The 21,725-nt window shown below is 38.6% G+C and overlaps 1 protein-coding gene across 1 annotated transcript in view; it reads right to left on the bottom strand.

The window, feature by feature from the left end:
• The window catches only part of COL28A1 (collagen type XXVIII alpha 1 chain), a 914,882-nt gene that overhangs the window by 333,768 nt on the left and 559,389 nt on the right, over positions 1 to 21,725 (bottom strand). The window contains exons 19-21 of the mRNA XM_044075485.1: positions 20,128 to 20,199; positions 3,435 to 3,503; positions 2,500 to 2,571 (exon numbers count right to left, since the gene is read on the bottom strand). Coding sequence (XP_043931420.1) covers positions 2,500 to 2,571; positions 3,435 to 3,503; positions 20,128 to 20,199 — 213 coding nt within the window. The remainder of the gene's footprint in view (positions 1 to 2,499; positions 2,572 to 3,434; positions 3,504 to 20,127; positions 20,200 to 21,725) is intronic.

Raw genomic sequence — 21,725 nt, 5'->3', positions numbered from 1 at the left:
CACATTTTATCATTCATTGTAATGAACTTTTGCTTGTCTATATAGTCTACACTTAACTGATTCAACATCTACCTATAATGTCTGTGGCCTTTTCTTTTGTCAGTTCTTAAAATTAAAGATCTTCCTGTCTTTGTATAAAACACTAACATAGTATTATTTTCCCAATGTTTATTAAGTCTAGTCTAATACTGTACTGTTTCCTTGTGCAGCTGTTTACTTTGTTTTTCAATTTTCTTTGTTTCTTTGCTAGGTTTATTTGCTCATGTCTACCTTTGTTATTTTATTTTTGTAACTGTATCATGACTGAAATGAGCCCTGTGCTCCATGCTGCTTTTCTGTAAAAATATAAATAAAATATTCTACTACAACCCTATCCAGTGTCTTCAACATCAGATCTCAAACACACTTACACACTCCTCACTATACAATCTGTGATCACCATAATAACAATTTTGTTGCCACCAACCCACCACAAGCATCATGGATTGTTTACTAAAAATGGAGCATGTAAATTAGGATAAGAAGCTCTTCAAAATGTTCTCCCTATCTTCCAATAACCTCTCCATCAGACGTTAATAGCTCACTCCATTGGTTAGCATAGCCTAAAAGAGATTCCACCATCCATTCTGAGAGCATCCATGGTGCCACCAGGTAGTCTTTTTCCATGGCCTCTTCAAATTCTTCCTTTGTTCAAGGTTTTGCATTTAGAAACTACTGTTGCTATAGCCTTATGAAAAGCCTCTATGGGCTCTCTCAGGAAGCTACCATCCCTGCTTTACTGCTTCCCTTACAAATGATGTCAAAGGATTCTCGGGTTATTACCATAATAGGCACCTAATACTGTCTGGCAACAGTTCTTTGCTATTATCCCAACAGCTGAGGTCTTCCAGATGGTTCACTGAGGTGTATATGATTTTTGGTTCCGTACCCCAATTCATCAAGCTTCTCCCCTCTCCTGCCCTATGTGACCCATTCATTCCTCCAAGCATGACAGCCTGCTGGCCCATTCACTTTGCTTAGGGGTGGGAGTCAAGCATTTGGCTGGTGGCTTTATCCATGCTGGAGTTCAGGATACTAATTTACTGTTTGTTTGCTTACATTCTCTGCTTCACCTGTGACTTCTGCATTAGTACTTGCACTGCATTGTGCGTGCATGCTTCCAAACATACTGCCTCCAATTTGTTGTGGTGTGTGCTGCTTTGCCAAATATATTCACCAAGGCCTTCCTTGTGGACCAGCTGTGTCCCCTTCTTTAAAGTAAGTGAGACAAATCTTATCAGTCTACTCCCACCTCTCCAGTGACAGATATTCTGGCACCTAAGTTGCTCACAGAATTTAGGCTGACTGGAGCAAGTCCAGGGATTTATCCATTTAAACCATGGAGATGGCCTGGGCTGCACCTTCAAATCGTCATTGTTGATCAGTGTCCTACCATGCTAAACAAACTTAAAAAAATAAATAAAAAAATGTGGTCCTTTCAAACCAAGTATCAAAATCAAAGATAGTCATAGACTTCTTAAATGAAGAAGCAAAACTCATTTCATGCATATATGAGCCTCTGGCAGACATTTCCAGGATACAGTCATGGCTCATTTGGATATTCTGTGACTGTCTGATTGACAGTCAGTCCTTTGAGTCCAACTCCTCACCAGATGGTGGTCATCCGACTGTTCTGCTCATCCTGACATGAGTGCTCAGAACATATTACTTCAGGTCAGATAACATATCCACAAAGCTTATCATTGACATTCAGCCCATCTGTTTCCAAGTGCAGTACTGAGCTGCCCTTTGTTTGATAATTCAGCATTCTGTGACTTGTACAGGAGTCCGGAAACAACTCACCACCTGGATTTATTGTTGGGAGAATGTTCCTGTAAGTCAGGCCCACATCACAGTCTCCCCACCAGGATTACAGTGTCAGTTGGTGGCACCTTCTTGAAAATCAACTCACCTTCTTCAGGACTACTGTAATGAACACACTACATAAAACATAACTATTAGATTGGACTTGAAAACAAGCTGAATGCAAGACTAAGAAATCTCCCATTGCTGTTAATCTATAAAGGTAGATGGATATGTGGAAAAAGCTGGAAGTCAGACTGAGGTTTACTGGAAAATTTAACATATTTATAGAAAAATGTTCAGCTTTCTATATGAGTCAGCAGCTCTATGTTTGGATGCATTTTAACAGTTAATAATTATATCAAAATATGCCAACAAAGTATGCTTGGAACTTACTAACAAAACTAAAGCTTTACAATACATTTCAGGGATTTTTAGAATCAGCTACTCGATGTAAAATATATTCTCTGCACAATCATTTTTGCAGTATTTTGGCATCTTGCCAGCACACAAAATAAGCTTCTTTTCCACAGCACAAAATACATTTTCTTTTCTTTTCATTCATTCACTGATTTCTCTGTTTGTTTCTTTCCTTCCTTTTAATCACAAGTAAACAAGAAATGTAAAGCATTAAAAGTGACAGAAAATGTGAGGAACCTTTGGTCCTGCTGGTCCTGGTAATCCTTGTGGTCCTGTTAATCCACGAATTCCACGCTGGCCTTGATCTCCCTAAAAAAAGAAAAAACAAATTTTCTTAGCAGGAGTGACCAAAACGTATTGCAACATTAGTCATATATCCCATACTTACTATGTAAGATTTTCTTTATTTATCAAAGAATATCATCAAGTCTGAATGATAATAGAATAAAAAATAAAGGGTTTTAATTGTTCTTTTTGTTTTCAGTTCTTACATTTTTTGTATATCAACAAACAGCTTTTTATTTTCATTCTCATCGATTCCTCACCCCTCAGCTCACTTACTCTTTAGTCCCACTGATTCTTTTAGACTATCACCTTATTGTTCCATTAATGAAGAACTGTTGACCATTTATTGTGGTACAGCATCTGCTTTGAACTCTCACCTGTGCTTTTCCTCCTGCTAAAGAGGTACTTCTTAAAACACAAATTGGGTTTTATACCATTCAGTGGGACTTGGCTCAAGCCAGGTTTTTGAAATCCACTACAATCATGGTTCAATGCTTTCACTACAGAAAATCAGTAAGACCTTTCCTTTTTATCCTTTATCCTTTATCTGTTGCATGAGCAATACATTCAAATGGTGTTAACAACATTAAGTTACTATATCAATATCTGACATCTACTATGAGGTTCAAGCTGCGAGTAAAAGGCAAACACTGTTTTCTGACATGTTCTTGCATGCTGATAAAGTAAGGTCATAAATTGGAAAGTAGTGAAAGAGTGCATTACTTACATTACACCCCCACCCCATCACTATATTGACCCCAAACTGTTTTTAAAACAAGGTTTTATGATGCGTGTAGAAATATAAGTGTTGCACAGAAGTATTTCAGTGATTTTTTTTTAGATTTAAAATTTACAAAGGAAATGCTCTTTGCAGAGATACAGCTTACCTTCTCCCCCTGAATTCCAATTCCCTGAAGACCTTCAGGACCTCGAAGACCTGGTAGTCCTGGTTCCCCCTGTGTTTTAGAGATCAGAAAATTATGAAAATGTATTTTCTTGAATTTATGTTTTATTAATACAGACATAATAAATATATGATTATAAATAACTAATACAAGGTCAGATATGCATATGATGATAAGGTAATACACAGCATATTCCTAACTATAACAATAAAATACTTAACCTGTTAAAATTACTGTAGATTTCTGTCTTATTTGGGCTACCATGCTATAAGTGGTTCACCTTGAAAAGGCACTTAGAATATTCAGCCAGGTTACTCAACTCCAAATCAACAAATCCTCATTAAAGCAAGGTTGTTACATATCTTATAATGAATTTCTATTTCAAAATTTTATGAACATAGGTCTGATGCTATTTATAAACCTATGTAAAAAAATCATGTGAAAACAAATGTACATGCAATTGTTTTTAGAACAGATGTAGCCAAGATGCTAAGGATAAAACTGTTTCCATACACACATACACACGGATATTAATCAGGGGCTTATGTTTTAAAAGCTGTTGCTTCCTGTCACAGAAGATAATGTTTTTAGACATTCTTAAGACATAGAGTTAAAACACTTACCCAGCAAAAAGTCAGATTCAGGGGAGCTAGATCAAATGCAGAATACCTACAAATGTAGTCATACTAGGCCGCCAACTGGAATATTAGCAGGTAATTTGGTTCTGTTCACTAAGAACAATACATAAGTTCATCTTAGTTTCTTTTGTGGGCATTTCTCTTTGGACAAGACTGAGAGTTGTGAATTAATTTTGAAGAATATCTTGCATGGACATTAAAAAAAGAAATAGTAAGTCTACTTCCTTAGGAACACACTGAGCCTATATTTTGTAATTTGCCCATGCTTCTTCAAATATAAGTAAATTTACAAGTTAGCTATAAACAGTTTCAGTCACCCTTTTAGATAATAGGTGTTGGCAAGATAGCATTTTTTCTGAATTTAACTTTAGGGGATAGTAGAGCTTACCTTCAAGTTTCTAGAAATGAAATCAGTATTGCCTACAGGAAGATAGATCTTGAGTTGCAAGACATACTCATTGAAGGGCTTATTGATCTTGAAGTATACAACTATTTGGTTAACTCTAACACAAGAATACCTAGTATTTTCCAGATTCCTAAGGTCCACAAAGATAGTATTGATCCCCCATTACGTCCCATTGTTTCGGCTGAGGGTGCTAAAACTGCACCCCTAGCAAAATAAGTGGATATTGAATTAAAAAGACTATGGGGTACTGAAAATGAGTTGCTCAAGGATTCCTGGGATTTTCTGAGGAACACTGAGCCAGGACTTTACAACGGTAATCTAATTTTTGTTACCATTGATATAACAGATCTTTTTTCCGTCATATCCCATGATGTTGGGTTGGAGTGGTTGGAGGATGCCCTGGCTGAAAAGGGGGTTACCCACAACCAAACACAAGTTTGATTGAACTTGCTCTGAGGAACAATGTTTTGTATTTTTCTGGAGAATCTTTTCAGCAAACCACTGGGGTAGCGATGGGGGCACATTGTGCCCCCACATACTCTAATATAGCACTATCCTGGTGGGAAAGAAAATGTGTGCTTAACTCAGATTTTCAGGGATGCTGGTCTTTTTACAAGAGGTTCTTGGATGACATTTGTCTATTTTGGACTAACACCCAAGACAGGTTAAGGGAGATTTTGGACTTTTTAGCTTCCACCACCACTTTCTTGACCTCAACATACCAAGTGATTGTTGACAACATGGAATATTTGGATGTTTGTATTCAAAAAACTGAAAATGTTTTTTGTTCAAAGGTGTTTCGTAAGGATACATTTTCAAATTCCTATCTGCATTTTTCTAGTGCACATCCCTTATATCAGAAGTTTGGGATTGTTAAAGGGCAATTTATTAGAATTAGCCACCTGACTTCTTTGGATCCTGACTTTGAAAAGGAGTGCGACATTTTGGAAAAATGTTTCCTTGAGAGGGGATACCCCAGGAATATTGTAAGTAAATACAGGAATGAGGTCACACAGAAAAGGGATGAGCTCTATTTTCTCTTATTAGGGAAGGCGCCCCTTGTGGTACAGAATCTTGTGACCATGCCTGAAAAAGTGGTTGATGTCAACAGAATTTTTTCTATGGAATTTGGGGGTAATGCCCCCATTATGAGTCAGTTGATCAAGAAAGAGTGGGCAAAATTTCTGGAATTTACAGACTTGGACGCTATACAGCATGACCCCTTACTTTTTGTGTGTAGAAAAGAGAAAAATTTGAAGGACTTTTTTGAGGGACACCATTACAGTGCTGCTTCTAATAGACATAACAAAAAGGGTACATATAGTTGTGGCACTTGTGCACAGTGTGGCCTTATGGCCAACTGTGAAACGGTTTACCTCAATAGTAGGGGGAGGGAGATTAAAAATATGATTAATTCTAATTGCAACACCTTCAGTGTTGTTTATATGGCATCATGTAAAATTTGTCAGGCATTCTATTTGGGTAAAATGGACAGGAAATTGAAAAGAAGTGTCTACGAACACCTTTATGAAATTAGAAATAAAAATGAGTGGAATGCACTTTATAAACATACCTTGGTGTGCAAAGAAGCAAGTTTTACATTCTACATGGTGGAACAAGTTCCCATGGACATTAGGGGTGGTCCATTGGAGGCTAGGTTGGTGTACCGTAAGTTGTTTTGGGCAGCTAACTCTGGACTCTGGGAGGCCACCAGGGCTGAATGACAATATCAGCCTGTCATCATTACTTAAACTCAGGGCAGCCAAGCTACACATGTTTGTTTTTGGTTTTTATGTTCTGTAAATGTCTTGATGTTTGTTCAGTCAATATACTGTTAATCTATACATCAACTTTTTGTGATTTTTGGTCATTCAGGGCAACGTTTTTTAAGTTTAACTTATTCAATTGATTTTATTCAACATTTAGGATTTTACTGTTTTCTTAATTAAGGGTTTTTAATTGGATTATTAACTTATGATGCTGATTGGTTCTTAATTGTATTTTAAAATGTATTTAAGCATTGAGAGCTACTAGATGGCTTTATCTGATGAAGTCTAACTTTCTCTTTGGGACGAAAATGACTGTGTACCATTTTGTTGGTGTTAATGTTTTGTGATTTTGCACTTGCTGTGGATTAAAAGCCTTCCTATTTTACTGCCTCACTTCCTGGACTGGTGTTTTTACTAGAATTATTTGGCTTTTTACACCTTTTCATTTATTTTTTGGTTACTGAATTTAACTGCTCGACAATTTTTATTTAAATTTCCCTGTCCACGGGTGTTTGTTTTCCATATATTTAACTATCAAAGCAATTTGCATAATTTTAAGTAAAATCATTGATTATTTATCTGCAAAAATGTGTGATGATTCATTAAGCATATTAAAATGTATCGAACTAATAAAATATAACATTTGGTATATGTCCTCTGAGGTATAACTGTTTTGCTGCAGTTAACAAACTCTTATGATATGGTTAACATATTTTAAGAGTATTCAACAATTGCATCCTTGGATTACCAGACTGCCGGACTGGTCAGGTTGGTGGCAGTATAGTATTATAAAAGCAGAGAGGGTAGTAACACTTAAAAATAATTATTAAACACTCATGTAAATCAATGTGTATGTCTATGAATGTGAACTGCTATAAGCCAGTATTCAGTTATGTTTGGTAAGATAATGCTGCAAGACACTGATTTGAGAGTGAAGTGGACAGACTCTTGGGAAGCCAATGGTCACAACTTTGTGCTCCAACTATACTCTGTAAAGCTTATCTGAGTATGACAGATATCTGCGATAATGAGGTATCAGTGCACATGTATCTTATGTACTTATATATACTGGTGGCAGTAGTGTAGATTTTTTTAAATTGACTTTCATATTCTGGAAAACAACATTTTCACCTAAAGGTCAGTGGGTGGGTGAGTAGGTGGGTGTGGGTGTGTCCCCACAGTCACAGAAGAAATATATAGAAGTATACATTGTACAGAAGTTAATTTATTTTTGGCTGGTAAATTAGGAAACAGGCCAATGAAATATGGAGATTTTGGAAAGATATCAATGGCACAACTGACCGTTGACTGAACCTGTTTAACAATTTAGCTAGTAGAACATTGCTACACTCAAGGCAGTTATCATATTTGAAAAGAATATATTTTCGGACCATGATATATTGGCAGAGACAATGCTGAAGATTTAATATTTCAGGTGTTCCACATACCTTTCAAAACCATATTCAACAAAATGTTGGTGCATTGTAGCAGACTATTATTTAGGAGTTACATATCATTCATCATGTGGATGCTAGGTGTTATAATTAAAACACTTAAATATCTCATGCATTGCTCTTCTGGCATTGACTTGAATCCAAAGCAGTCAAACACTCATTTTGGCTGAAGATGTTTTTCTCTTGCCAATATGAATCCTGTTAATATACTATCACTGAGAAACATAGTTACAGGAACTTAAGTTTCTTTTCCGTCTGAAACAAATGTTCACACTTTTTTCAAAGTCTGTTCAGTTTACTTTTGTGCTAGAACATGAATGAAATCAGTCTTTTTTAGTTTTTCCTTATTCCTGTCTTATGAATAAAGCAATGAAACTATGTATCTTGTTGCTTCCAAATACAGTTACACCATGACATGTTTTAGCTGGCTACTTGATTCATTTGCTTCATTCAATCATGTATCTTATTTTCGCTTTTTAGTTTTAGTTTATTAAAACGAGATAAACCCAGGGATTCAAAAAAAACAACCCAGAGCTTGCATTAAGGGCTATGGTAAAAAGACTCTCTGTTTCCACGATGCAGTACCTTGCAATGATTCAGAGAGGCATTATCTGCAAAGAAAAATGACCTCTTTATTTTCTAATTTGCATGTAGCCATTAACTACCATGAGTGCAGATAAGCGCTGTTCTGCAGAAATGAACACTGTTAGCTCACCTATTCCATTGGCACAGACATTCTTCATCATTCACTCCCCCTCTACATACACAAACACACACAGACACCAAAGTCAAAACCAAAGTAAACTTTACTGTCATTCAGAACTACACAAGTGCAACCTAAATGAAATTCCAAGCATCAACTCACCAGAGAGTACATAGGAACCAAGGATAGTAAGGACAACAGTACTACAGTTCAATTTAAAAAAGATATTCAATACAAGACCCACAGAAGGATAAATAAATCAATAATAACAGCAAAAACACACAATCCCCCCAGACAGTCATAAGAAGAATACTGTACCTATCAGCATGACAGTGTAGGATTGCACACGTTAAGATTGTCCTCCTTTGTTCATCTGCATCAGACAGACAGCAGGCAATTGCACATGAATAAGAAAATATAATGCTACATCAAAGAATAAAAAAGAAGATATGGTCCACTTTTCAGCCGAGGTATGTATTGTGAATGATTACTGACTAAATAATTGGTGCCTGGTATCAGAGTTTATAAGTCTCAACACTGTTTGGTAGAAGCTGTTTAAGTATCTGGTGGGCCTACAGTGGATACTCCGATATCTCTTGCCTGAAGACAGTTGTGTAAACCAGCCATGTGCAAGGTGACAGGGGTCACAAATTATTTTGGATGCACATTTTATGCTTTTTGCTGTGAAGAGATCCCGGATTGATGGTAAGTTTGTGCCCATGATTTTTTTGGTAACTCGCGCCACTCTCTGTAGCTTCTTTCTTTCTGCTATTGTACTGTTCCAACCCAAACTGTGAAGCTACTAGTGAGAATGCTTTCAACTACACCTCTGTAGAATATAGTGAGAATAGTAGGTGGGAGCTTTGCTTTTTTGAGCCTTTTGAAACAGTGGAGACATTGGTGTGCTTTTTTAACCAACTGTTCAGTGTTCGCAGTCCAAGAGAGATCCTCCGAAATGTGCACCTCCAAAACTTTGTAGATATGACCCTTTCCACCTCTTCACCATTTATCATGAGCAGTGAGTGTGTTGTTGACCTTTTTCTGAAGTCTATAATGACCTCCTTTGTTTTACTGACATTCAGGTCAAGGTTGTTCTTAGCACACCAGTCAATCAATGGGTAGACCTCATCACTGTAAGCTCTTTCATCCTCCAGTTTGATGAGGCCCACAACCGTAGTATCATCTGCAAACATAATGATGTGATTGGTGGTGTATTTTGCAAAACAGTTATGGATGAGGATGGTGAACAACAGAGGGCTTAGCACACAACCCTGAGGAACACCAGTGTTGAGTATTATGCATCCTGAGGTGTTGTTGCCCGCACATGTTTTCTGTGGTCTGTTCATCAAGAAGTCAACACTCTAGTTGCATATGAACTTGCTAGCTCCAAGATGTACAAGCTTGTCAATAAGTTGCATTGGAACCACTGTACTGAATGCAGAACTGAAATAAATAAACAATAGCCTGACGTAGTTGTTTCTTCCCTCCAGATGATTGAGTGAGAAGTGGAGTTGCATTGAAATAGCATCCACAGTGGATCTGTTAGCCACTTAGCCCGATAAGCGAACTGTAGAAGATCAAAGATGGATGGAAGACCCTAATCTGCTTAACTGTGGGCTTTTCTCTGATCAGAGCTGATTTGTAGGCTGGTAGAAGCATGATGGTAAGATGGTCATAGCATCCTAAGTTAGGTTGTTGTATTGCTCTGTAGGCACCTTTGATGTTGGAATATGTCTTGTCCAGAGTGTTAGCTCCCCTTGTAGGCAAATCTACAAATTGATAATAGTGGGGTAGCACCTCTCTCAGACCTGCTTGCTTAAAATCACCAGCAACCACATGTGCAAAATCTGAGTTTTTTCCTCTGCATCTCACAGATAGAGTTATAAAGATTGCTCAGGGCCTCAGTGGTGTTTGCACTGGGTGGAATGTATACTACCTTTACATATATTCCATTTAGTTCTCTAGGTACATAAAAGGGTCTGCATTTTAAGGACAGGAACTCTAGATTATCAGAGCAATGTGACTGAACAATCTCACAGTTCTTACACCATCTTTCATTCACATAGATGGAGACTCCATCTCCCTTGGCCTTTCCACACAAAGCTTGATATCTGTCTGCATGAAAGAGTGTGAAGCCTTCTAAGCTAACAGCACTATCATTGATCTTGTTATGCAGCCATGTCTCAATAATCATCAATAAACAGATATTCCTCACCTTATTTTTGCTGTAGAGTTCCAGCCTCAGGTCATCCATTTTACTGTCCATCGAGCATGCATTTGCTAGCAGTATTGAAGGCAGAGCAGGTCTGTGAGGATTTCTTTTCAGCTTTGCAGCAATTCCAGCTCTGCAGCCCTTTTTTTCTGGGTTGCTGACATCTTTTCCTCTTCTGTCTTGTCCTGAGTGTTCCAGAACCTTCTGTCTCATGTTTCAGGCACTTTATGGCATGCTGGGTTAAAATACACAGCTCCGATATTTCTGTGAGTGTAGTAGGCCCCAGGAACTTTGCTGACTGCAGGGAATCTAGCCAGCAGCATGAAACAGTTAACTGCTTAATTTCCAGAAGCTTCTGTCTGCTGTAAGTTAATGTACTTCCACTTGAAAATCCAGAAATTGATTTTCTTGAAGATTTGTATGAAAAAGAATACAGATTAAGCATGTCTGTCTGATGAGCTGACACAGCCGCAGCCACATAGGGCACCGCCTTTTGTTTTTTGTTTTTTTGTACTCTACGATACCCTGTTGTTGCACTTGTGTTGTCAGAATGCTCATTTTGTCTCCTTTTTCCTGCCCTCATAAATCACAAAAGATAACATTCAGTCATTACTGCTAGACACTAAAATTTCGCACTTTCTGCCCTTCAGTAAATGCAAGCTATTGCAGAAGCTGTTGTTCTAACAACTGTAAGAGTCTATGAAAAGAATAAGTATAATCAGTCCCTAATAGTTTCTTTGTCCCACCTTTATTTTTGGCTTTGTCATGATTTCTTGTGCTACAAGGTTGAGAGTTATGCTTATAGGTGTCGTGTCCCTCTACATTGTAACTTACAAACTGTTGCAGGTCTTGAATGTTGCTTGCAATCCTTATTATATTATAAAAAAATGGTTGCTACACTCACTTTTCAGCTAGTGTAGTGGGTTAATACTGCTGTTTCATGTGTCAAGGATGCAGTGTTTAAAGCCTCCTCCCCTCCTTTGTACTTTACATTTTTTGTTTTGTTTTAGTTTAATTTTCTATGCTATCCCTGGTGTCTAGTAGTGATGTAGAGGACTAATATCCTCTGTAGGAGGTAAGAGGTGCAGGGTTTAAATCCTTTCAAGTGCTTTTAAGATTTTCAATCCTTTTAGTGCCTTTTCCTTTAAGGCAGGCAGTTTAGAGTATCCTTGATGTCTAGTGGTCCACTCCAAACCGCACTGTCTTTCTTTGTTTTGAATAAGTGTCCTTAAAGCATGATGTAAGACTTAAACCTGGTGTCTAGTGTCCCCCCTGAACCATGTCTTTGTTAAGTGTCCTTTAAGCATTTTGTAAGAGCTATCCCTGTTGTCTAGTGTTCCCCCTCACTAATGTCTTGTTTAAGTGCTCTTTAGGCATGATAGTGATGGTGGCTAGTGTTTCTCCATTCCACATCTTATTTACGTGTCACTGAGGTGCATTGTTAAAGATGCAATCTTGGTGTCAAGTGGTCCCCTAACATACATGCATGCTTACAACCCCTCCCCGGTGTCCAGTGGTACTCCCATTCTTGCCCTGTCCCCTACCTAACCTCCCAGACAGACATGCACTCATACACTCACACATGCAGTAACTACACATACATACACTCACACACCTCCAGCACTGCCTGTCCACTAAACTCCCCAGCACTCACCTCTACCATGATGGATGAATACAAACATTTGGCCATGTTCATTAACACTAGCAGCTAGGAGCAGCTGTGCTAATTTGATTCCCTGATTAGCTGAATTGTTTAAATACCTTCCTACAGGAAGTTCTAGGGGATTGTCCAGTTAGCATATGCTTTTCTTCAGAATGCCTCATTAATATTCAGCATGGCCGATGAGAAGACCCACTGCAGTGCTGTATGTCTTCATGCAAAAGCACTAAGTTAGGGCTGATTCTGATAGGTTACCCTGAGGTGTACACCTTTTGTACAGCTGCCAGTCAGTTTTCTTAATTCTCCCTAGTGTCTGGTGAGAAAAACAGTTTCCCATTTAATATTATTGTTTATAAATCTTGTTAATGTACTTAACTTCAGTTCATTCACAGAGAACTAGATATTGGCCAGGTAATTTCTTATTAGGAATAAAAATACTTCCTTCGGCAGCCTAATGAAATTAGTTATGAGTTACAGTCTTTATTTCCCCAAATCTCTGTTTAATTTGACTATGCTTTACAACTTATGAAATATTGTAACCTAAATCACAATTTCTATTTATTCCCAGACTCACAGCTTTTCTTTTCTCACTGGGGCTAACATGTCTCAAACGTTTTGCTACTCCTGATATGGCAATTTCCTGAACAGTTTTAAATACTACCTTATTTTAAAATTCAAAAATGATGTATAGCATTACTAAAGAAGTGACTTTTTACATTATTTGTGGCAGACACTTCTTTAATTGGAGCCTAAGTTTATTGTGCATTTTGAAAAGGAAATAGAACATTTGAAAAGTATGGCCATTAGCCTTTGGTATCTTACAAATAGGCAGCTGATTAGATAGGGGATGTATGACTTGTTTTCTAGGTTATAAAGAGAAAAAAAAATCCAAGTCTACTTTAATAACTCAAACACCAGCTGTTGAAGTTTCACCAACATGCTACTGATTGCTTGAGCCATGATATATGATCGCAGTGAGTTTAAAAAATATATTTTTTGCAGGTGGGCTAGTCCCCTGAACCCTTCAAACGTGAGGTCACTGCCTTCACATTCCTTGTGTACAAATAAACTGCCTCTGAGATCACATAAACTCTTAGAGAATGTATTTATAGGAGCAATCTGTTTATTCAAGTGTCTTGCTGTGGAATACATTCACACACGCATACAGAGACACACACACACACACACACACACACACACACACACACACACACACACACACACACACACACACACACACACACACATTCACATGTGAGCAGATGAGCTTTGGGCAGCTGAATCAAAACACCTTCCTTTTTTCAGACTTTCTGTCGAGAATGTACTGATAGGAGGAACAGTATACGTCTAAAGACAATCAACCCAAAAATGTCTAGTAATGTGAGTAGTAAACTGGTGTGGATAGGCTACAAAAAAGTCTAATCAGCTGCCTAATAACAACCTTTGAATCCATAAATGAGAGAAACTTAACAGCAAGTAGTTTTGTCACCTTTGGAATAAACTTCCCCTGAACTTAAAAGAACAGCATTCCCTTCACATTTTTAAATTGGAACACTGTGGCTAACATGTTTTTTTCAAGTTCTTAGCTTCTGGTTTTTAGGTCCTGCTTTTGAGCAGGTTTCTGCTAGCTTGTACTGAGCTGAACTGAGGAGGGCTATCAGCTTCCAAAAAACATAAGTTGTCAGTTTTTTTTTTGTTTATTTATACTATTTACTGTACTTTTTATTGCCTGCGGCCTTTTCTACTGTATTTATTTACTGTGTACTAAACTACACTGTTGTACTGCAATTGTATGCTTTATTGTCTGTTAAATCAAATTTTATTGTTGTTTTCACTGTTTACAAAGCTTTTTTTGTTAGTTTCACTTTTTGTCAAGTATTTACTGGTATTTTTCACTGTTTTTAAACTATCTGTTCTGCTTGTCCTGGTTTTCCCACCAAGCAGTGATAAAATAACTGATCTGTTATTGGTTTAAAACATTCTTTAGAGCCTCCTTGCTGATTTTCTGCTGTTTTAAACATTCTCCAGGATTTTCCCACTGAAACTAGGGTAACTAGCAGCTGTAGCATAGTCTAGATTCAGGCTTGCTTCTTCTGGAACATTTTGTAGTGGTTTCTTTGTTCTGAGCACATTTTCGAGGCCATCTTGGATTAGAAGGGGTCTATCTGCACCTTTGTGAGAGAGTTGTGCTGATTGGGACTGGTCTGGTAAAGGGAGGCTGGTCTAGGGCTTGGAATAAGCATACTCAATGTACCTTTTGAATCTTTTTAAAGTTTTTTCAAGTTCTTAGCTTCTGGTATTTACCCTGCTTTTGAGCATGTTTCTGCTTTTTTGTACATCGCTCAGCACCACTCACTGCCTCACAGTTGTACGCCAAAGCCGGACAGTTAAATTCAACAAATTTTCCCTAAAACCCAGGCAGAAATATTTATCCACTGAGTTCCTTCATGACTGATTCTGAATAGTCACCCATAGTGACAACAGTCTTTATCCTAGCATTATGGACAGTTGGACTACCGTTGTTTTTCCTACCAGCCTTGTTGACTTGGGTTTCTTGAGGCAGTGTAGCAATTGCCTCAAGTACACAGATAACCCTCTAATAATAACACACTCTAGTATAGAGTGCGAGAGCTGTATTTACACTAACAATCTAGAATCCATGCTCCCTCGCACTCAAATCAGTAACACAGATTAGTTGTCAACTCACTCACCATTACATATGCTCATAGTACCACTGCTCATACACATAGTAAGCATCAAACACATAAATCCACATACGCAGAGATTCTCTTGAAAAAAGTATTGAAACACCAGTCCAAAACAAAACTGCTTCAACTAACACAGTCGCCACAGCACCCATGACACATAGCAACACCAGTGTTTCACTCACCAAGCCAGTGAAGCATAACACTCAAAAAACAAATTTTATTGTCATTGGAGACTCAATAGTAAGACACATGGATGTCCCACTTACCTAAGAATTACTGTTATTATTCTGTCATAGCTCATGGGCAGCCACGGTGGTGCAGTGGTTAGCATTGTCACCTCACAGCAAGAGGTTCTCCGGTTCAATCCTCGGCTGGGGTACCTTCTGTGCAGAGTCTGCATGTCCTCCCTGGGGTCACATGGGTTTCCTCTGGGTGCTCCGGTTTCCTCTCACATCCCAAAGATATGCTGTAGGTGGATTGGACACTCTAAATTGGCCCTAAGCATGAGTGCATGCATGTGTGTGCCTTCTGTGGAAGGTTGGGCACTGGGCTGGCAACTCAACACCGTAAAAAACTCCACTGCCAATCATGAGAAGACAATTGATCTGCTGTGGTGACCCCTAACCGGGAAAAGCCGAAAGAAGAAGATTTTGTCATAGTTCATGCTGTTGTGATTGACCTGAGATGTACCTCACTGGACTAATGAACAGAGACATGGTTGAGCTCTTTGAGTATGTGTGCCAGGCAGGTATGTCACTAGGCTTGATCAGCATACTACCATCACCTAGAATGATGTCAAAGTATAAACAAAAAATGATTGATTTCAATAATTGACTCAGTTTTTGGTGTCATTCAAAGAGGATCCAGTTCCTGTCAGCCTAGGAAGCCATGTTTGACAAACCTCGGTGCTTTACCAGGTTTTCGGCTACTGCCACAGGCTCTTGCCTCCCTCATAGTGCCTTTTTTAGGCAAGGTCTTGAAAACAACATTACCAACATGAGATTAATCAATCAGAACAAAATAAGGGTCATGCTGCTAAATGGTAGGAGCTTAAACCAAAAACTGCACTCCCTGGAAGCACTTCTATCACTAGAAGATATAGATGTCTATGCAGTCACAGAAACCTGGTTCAAGGCTTCAGAGAGTACTCCAGCCTTGCAAGGCTACAATACCTTCCACACTTTTAGACAGCAAAATGAACATGTGAAAACCAAAGGAGGTGGTGTTTCAATCTATATTAGAGATATATTCACCTCCTGTCTAGTTAGACTGGACAACTTCATAGAGTTACTCCAGGTCCAGGTCACAGTAGGTAAGACCCCCATTCAAGTCATAGCCAGTTATAGATCCCTCTGCAAGGCTCACGATGCCCACAAAACCTACTTGACAAAACTGGAGACAATTCAATGGGGGATTTCAATTATCTCACCATCAACTGGGAAACCTACACTAGCCCTAACTTGCTAGTGCAAATGTTCCTTGACTTTGTTAATTCAAATGCCTTGGAACAAATTGTCCATACTCCAACAAAGAAAACAAACATTCTGGATCTGGTCCTCACCAATATGCCAGACAGATGCAGTGTCGCAACTGTAGGACCCTCATTAGTTAAAACTGACCACAAATCAGTCACCTTTGAGATGGCATTAACACCAGAACTCACAAAGGATGAAATCAGACTAAAAAACTTCACCAAGGCAAACTATACTCTCCTAGATGAAGGTATAAATGCACTCCAAACCCCTCACCGAGCCTTAAGTGGTAACTGCAACAAAGCTTACACTAAAGCCTTGCACAATCACTTGTTTGTATATAAACCCAGCCATAATAGAAAGAATCAAAGTTAGAGCCCCACGTAAAAATAATCTGCCATGGTGCATCAATGAACTATACAATAAATGCAAAAAGGTGCTGTCCAAGAATACAGAGGCAAGGCACCAACAATGGAAAAGCACCCTTCTCAGCCTCAACAGACAAATAAGGCAACTTGTCAAATCCTCCAAAGGCTCTTTTGAGAGAAATTTTGCAAGTACAGCCAAGGATAACCATAAGGCCTTTTACAGCTATTTACGTAACCTAAAGTGTAGGACCCAAGCATGTGGCCAGTGGTATCACACATACTGACCCCACAGAGATAGAAAACCTGCTAGCGAATAGGTTTGGTGAAAATTTCACTTCTTTATCCCCTCCTAACTTACTAAAAACCTTCCCCCCACCCTACATATCTGAAGAGCAGGTCCTCAAGCCTTGTCCAAGGCAAAAAACACAGCCTCTATGGGACAAGATGACATCTCAGGCTGTCTTCTAAACAGGTTAAGACATGAACTAGCATTACCACTAAATACCCTTTTCAAGTCATAGCCTAATCACAGGCTTTGTTTCTGCAGAATGGAGAACAGTAACAGTTATTCCCCTCCACAAAGGTGGCCTAGCAACAGACCCAGGGAATTACAGACCCATAAGCCTGACCAGTCTCATCTGTAAGGTCATGGAACGTATCATTATGGACATAACACATAGCTGACCTCCAAACCCTGGATCCTACACAATTCAGCTTCATGAAGGGCAGATCCTGCCTGTTAAATCTGGTGGATTTCTTTGAAAATGTGACCAAGGCCATTGACGATGGCAAATGTGTGCAGACAGCATAATTTGACCTGGAAAAGGCTTTTGATGCAATCCGACTACTGATAAACTTAGCAAACTGAATGTAAATCCCTTCATTGTAAGACAGGTTGCCAACTAGCTCACAAACCCACAAACCAGGCACACACTTTCAAAGTGAGTGAATCCACATCAACCAGCAGACCTGTTACCAGAGGGGTGCCACTGGAGTCAGTGCCAGGCCCCCTACTGTTTGGTATATACATCTCAGAAGTTCAGGTCAAAACTAAGGGGTTGTGGCTGATCAAGCTTGCAGCCAACTGCAAACTAGATGCAATCACTGAATCTCCAAATGATGTCAATATACTCTAGGAGGGTCTCACACAGACCAGTGACTCATGTATTAGTCATGGTCTCAAAGTGAATGCAAAGAATATTCATCATCATTCCCTTCAGCACACACAATGTCCCCTCACACTATCAAATCAACAACAATACCCTAAATACCCATGAAGTGGTAAGGGACCTGGGATCACATGTTGACTGAGACCTTAACTTCGAACACCATGTGTCTGCAGTAGTAAGGAAAGCTTTCTATGTGGCACACTTGATTAGTAAAGGCATCACCTCGAGAGCAAAATAAGTTATAACCCCCCTATACTCAACACTTATTCAGTCCATAGTTGAATATAACACCCCATTTGGCATGTACTATACTAAGCACATACAGCAATGAGAGAGATCTCAGAGGTTTCTAACAAAGATCAAGGGGCTCCAGCATGTGCTTTACACAGACTGACTAAAGTCCCTCTCACTATAGTCTTTATTGTATAGACTTCTTAGGGAAGACTTATGCCTGGCCCACAGAACAACCCAAGACCCACACCTAATGAACTTATTGCATATCTGTAAAGCAAATGAGTCTAGGGCTACCTGCTCCAGGAACCTAAATATGGCCTGTGACTTAAATAGGACATGCTGGAGGGACCGATTTATTTCCCAATGACTGCCGAATCTTTGGAACAGGCTACCCGTTCATGTGAAACAGAGCACCTCTATGACACTGTTCAAGAGGAACCTGGACAAGTGGATGGGCAAAATAAATTCTTACTGGGGATAGAACCCAGAACCCTCCTGGACATGGGCAGTCATCATTAAATGTGGTCTTGGGTATTCACTAGCATTTCTATGTTATTACATTGGGATGAAATGGCTAGGCTTAAAATGACCTCTGGGTCGATAGCCTTGTAATCTCCTATGATCCTATGAATACCTGGGTTGGGCACAACAGGTAGCTTGGTATAAGTTGATTACCAAACATATTCAGTTAAGAATTTAGACAGTTAACCAAAGGATTAAAGCTATGAGCTGTCAGTGAGCTGCTTCCTGTTGTCCAGGGTTTGATTCCCCATTCTGTCTTTGTCTACTGTGTAACAATCAGCAAGCCACCTAACCAGGCAGTGTGCCTGAGAAACTGGGCTAGGCTTCTCAGTGGTCTGCAGGACTGCATGACTTTTAACTTCCTGTGAACTTATACTGCTTTACTCAGTACCAAAACTGAGACTACAACTTGAAATTCTTATAGCTCTACAGTCATGCAACATAGCATAATTGTTGTCACTCAGTATATTTGATCTTGACTGACACAGCTTTTTAGTACTAAATGTTACGACGCTCTCCTGTTAATAGACTGCTTGATATTAATTTTGCTAGCTTATCACTCACTGTTGGTGTTTACGTATCTCATTTCTGTTACTAGCTCACTCTGTAGTATACCATGCCACTTAAGCTGGGTCTTATTACTGGATGGCTGCTAAAGCTGTATTCTTCCCTTTCTTGCTATTTACACTGACTTTGGCACTGCTAGACTGGTGCTGATAAAAAAAATTATCATCATTTTGCTGCCTAATCAAGACTACATGAAAATGAAACATGACTTTTTTAAGCTTTGCAGAATTAACAGTGTTACTTGTAGTACCGTATTATTTGTTTACCTTTTCTGTTTAGACTGCAAATTCCTGAGTCCAGTGGATGAAAGAAGAACAAATTGCAAGACTTAGCATATACTTCTGGCAAATGAACACATCTTTTAAAACATGGCAGAAAATGCTACACCTATTACAGTCAACACACATGATGTTTGACCTCAGATGCAACTTTTGTATGGAAAGTACTAGGCCCCTTTACTGGGAGGTTATGCTTTTGGGCTTATCGGTCTGACTATCAATCAGTAAGAAACCATCATATTTAAATGTTGTTCAAGCAATATAATGATTATACCATATAAAACCAAGAGATCTGTGCCTTCTCAGAAATGTTAAAATATACCCCCCCAACACAGACCCTGTGGCATTAATGTATGCAAATAAATATTATTTCTCACTTCAGGGACACCCTTAGAAACTTTTCAGCTATATGGAGTCCACTACCAAGAAGGCAAGCAAAGCAGCCAGATATACCTTTAGGTAACTGAGACAGAAGAAATGGATGTGTGCTAACTGGGATTCAAACATGTAAATACCTTTTGTCCTGGAGCTCCATCCTCTCCCGGAAGGCCAGGCAGGCCTGCTGCACCTGTTGCACCAGGATCTCCCTGAAAAAAAATTGTTTTTAGAACAAAATCATTTTGTACAAAGAGAAACTCACAAACCAGAATGGAAACATAGAAGGTGTAAAATTAATAACAAAGAACTCCAAGCAGTCAACTTCACTGGTTTACTTTGTTACTGGTCTACATCAATCAGTTACATGTGTCTTTCTATTTCTTAGTGTCTACTTTGTACTTCTGTTATGGCTTTCTTATTTGCATTGGAACATAATTTTAAAGGAAATTGTTTCCACTAAGTAATAGTTTCAGATATCAACTTTTTGTCATATTTCTCTTCAACTGCCATCTTATTGCCATGCCCTCCTATAATAAAGAACTGCAATTTTATCTACTTTAGTCTCACATCTTTGACATTTAATGTTTTAAATCAAGTCAGTTTTCTTGGACAAATCTGATTATATTGACAGTTCAGTAAAAGGCAACAGACAAAATTGTAACGTTTGACTGAAATTATCAAATGGTTAACTGAAATGTGACTATAATTCTGTATAATTATATTACACCATACCTCTCGCCTGTCCAGATTTTTGCAGAATGCCCAGATTTTTGCCTCATATTTTTGGTCTATTCCTCATAAAATTTGTGGTTATTAGACAAATCACTGGGATGATCTGAGGATTGAAGTCTAGAAATAATGACATAATTTGAGTTTCAGACTTCAAATCCTTCAGAAAATGTATGTTAACATAAATCCTGTTACTCTAACAACTTTACAAGTTTATAAGAGCAATATTTAAAATCTGTACCTATTTTTGGGCCTTTGTCCCCCATTTTGTCAGGCTTTGTCCAGATTTCTTGCACTAAGAGGCTGAGATATATGCGTTACACTCCTAACCTGCACTAGCTATTTCCAGCATTCTGTCATGACATAAAATACTCACACTATGCATGTCTTCTCAGATGTTTCCCTGTACAATTACATTAGTACTTCTACTCTCTGTGACTCCCTGAGCTTGGATTTTCATTACTTTGTACAGTAGACCAGTGCTATAGGAACACAACTTCAATCTTCTGACAGACAGTATCAGGAAATACTATCATTATATTCATTTTTAGCAGATTTTTCACTATGTATGTAAATGAAGTCAGGTCCAATAGCAGGGCAGAGCATGCATCCTGTTTGGTTTGTACGGCACAGTCATGGTAGCTGTGACAAAAATCTGATATTTTGCACTTGTTCATAAACAAAACCACAGCTACAGAATGTCTGGAAAGTCCTCTGTCTATGCTGAATCTCTTCAGTTCAGTAAATATTCCAGCTACATACACTGACTGATTGTATTCTGGTTGTGTCAGATATTTTATACAAGCATATAAAGGGAAATAATTTTATTGCAAAATGAAAAAGGAACATGGACTGAAAGCAGATATACATGTGAATAGCATACTGTACTGTTTATCCAGTTTGCTACCTGTACTGTGTTATACAAACCATCAAATAAACACATCAGAAATGAAACAAGTGCAGTTTACCACCCCTGCAGATTATGAGTTCTGCAAAGATTAAATAA

The sequence above is a fragment of the Protopterus annectens genome, chromosome 6.part1 (assembly GCF_019279795.1).
Source record: "Protopterus annectens isolate FY-2018-M chromosome 6.part1, PAN1.0, whole genome shotgun sequence".
Taxonomy (NCBI): domain Eukaryota; kingdom Metazoa; phylum Chordata; order Ceratodontiformes; family Protopteridae; genus Protopterus; species Protopterus annectens.
This window is presented reverse-complemented; position numbering and strand designations above follow the sequence as displayed.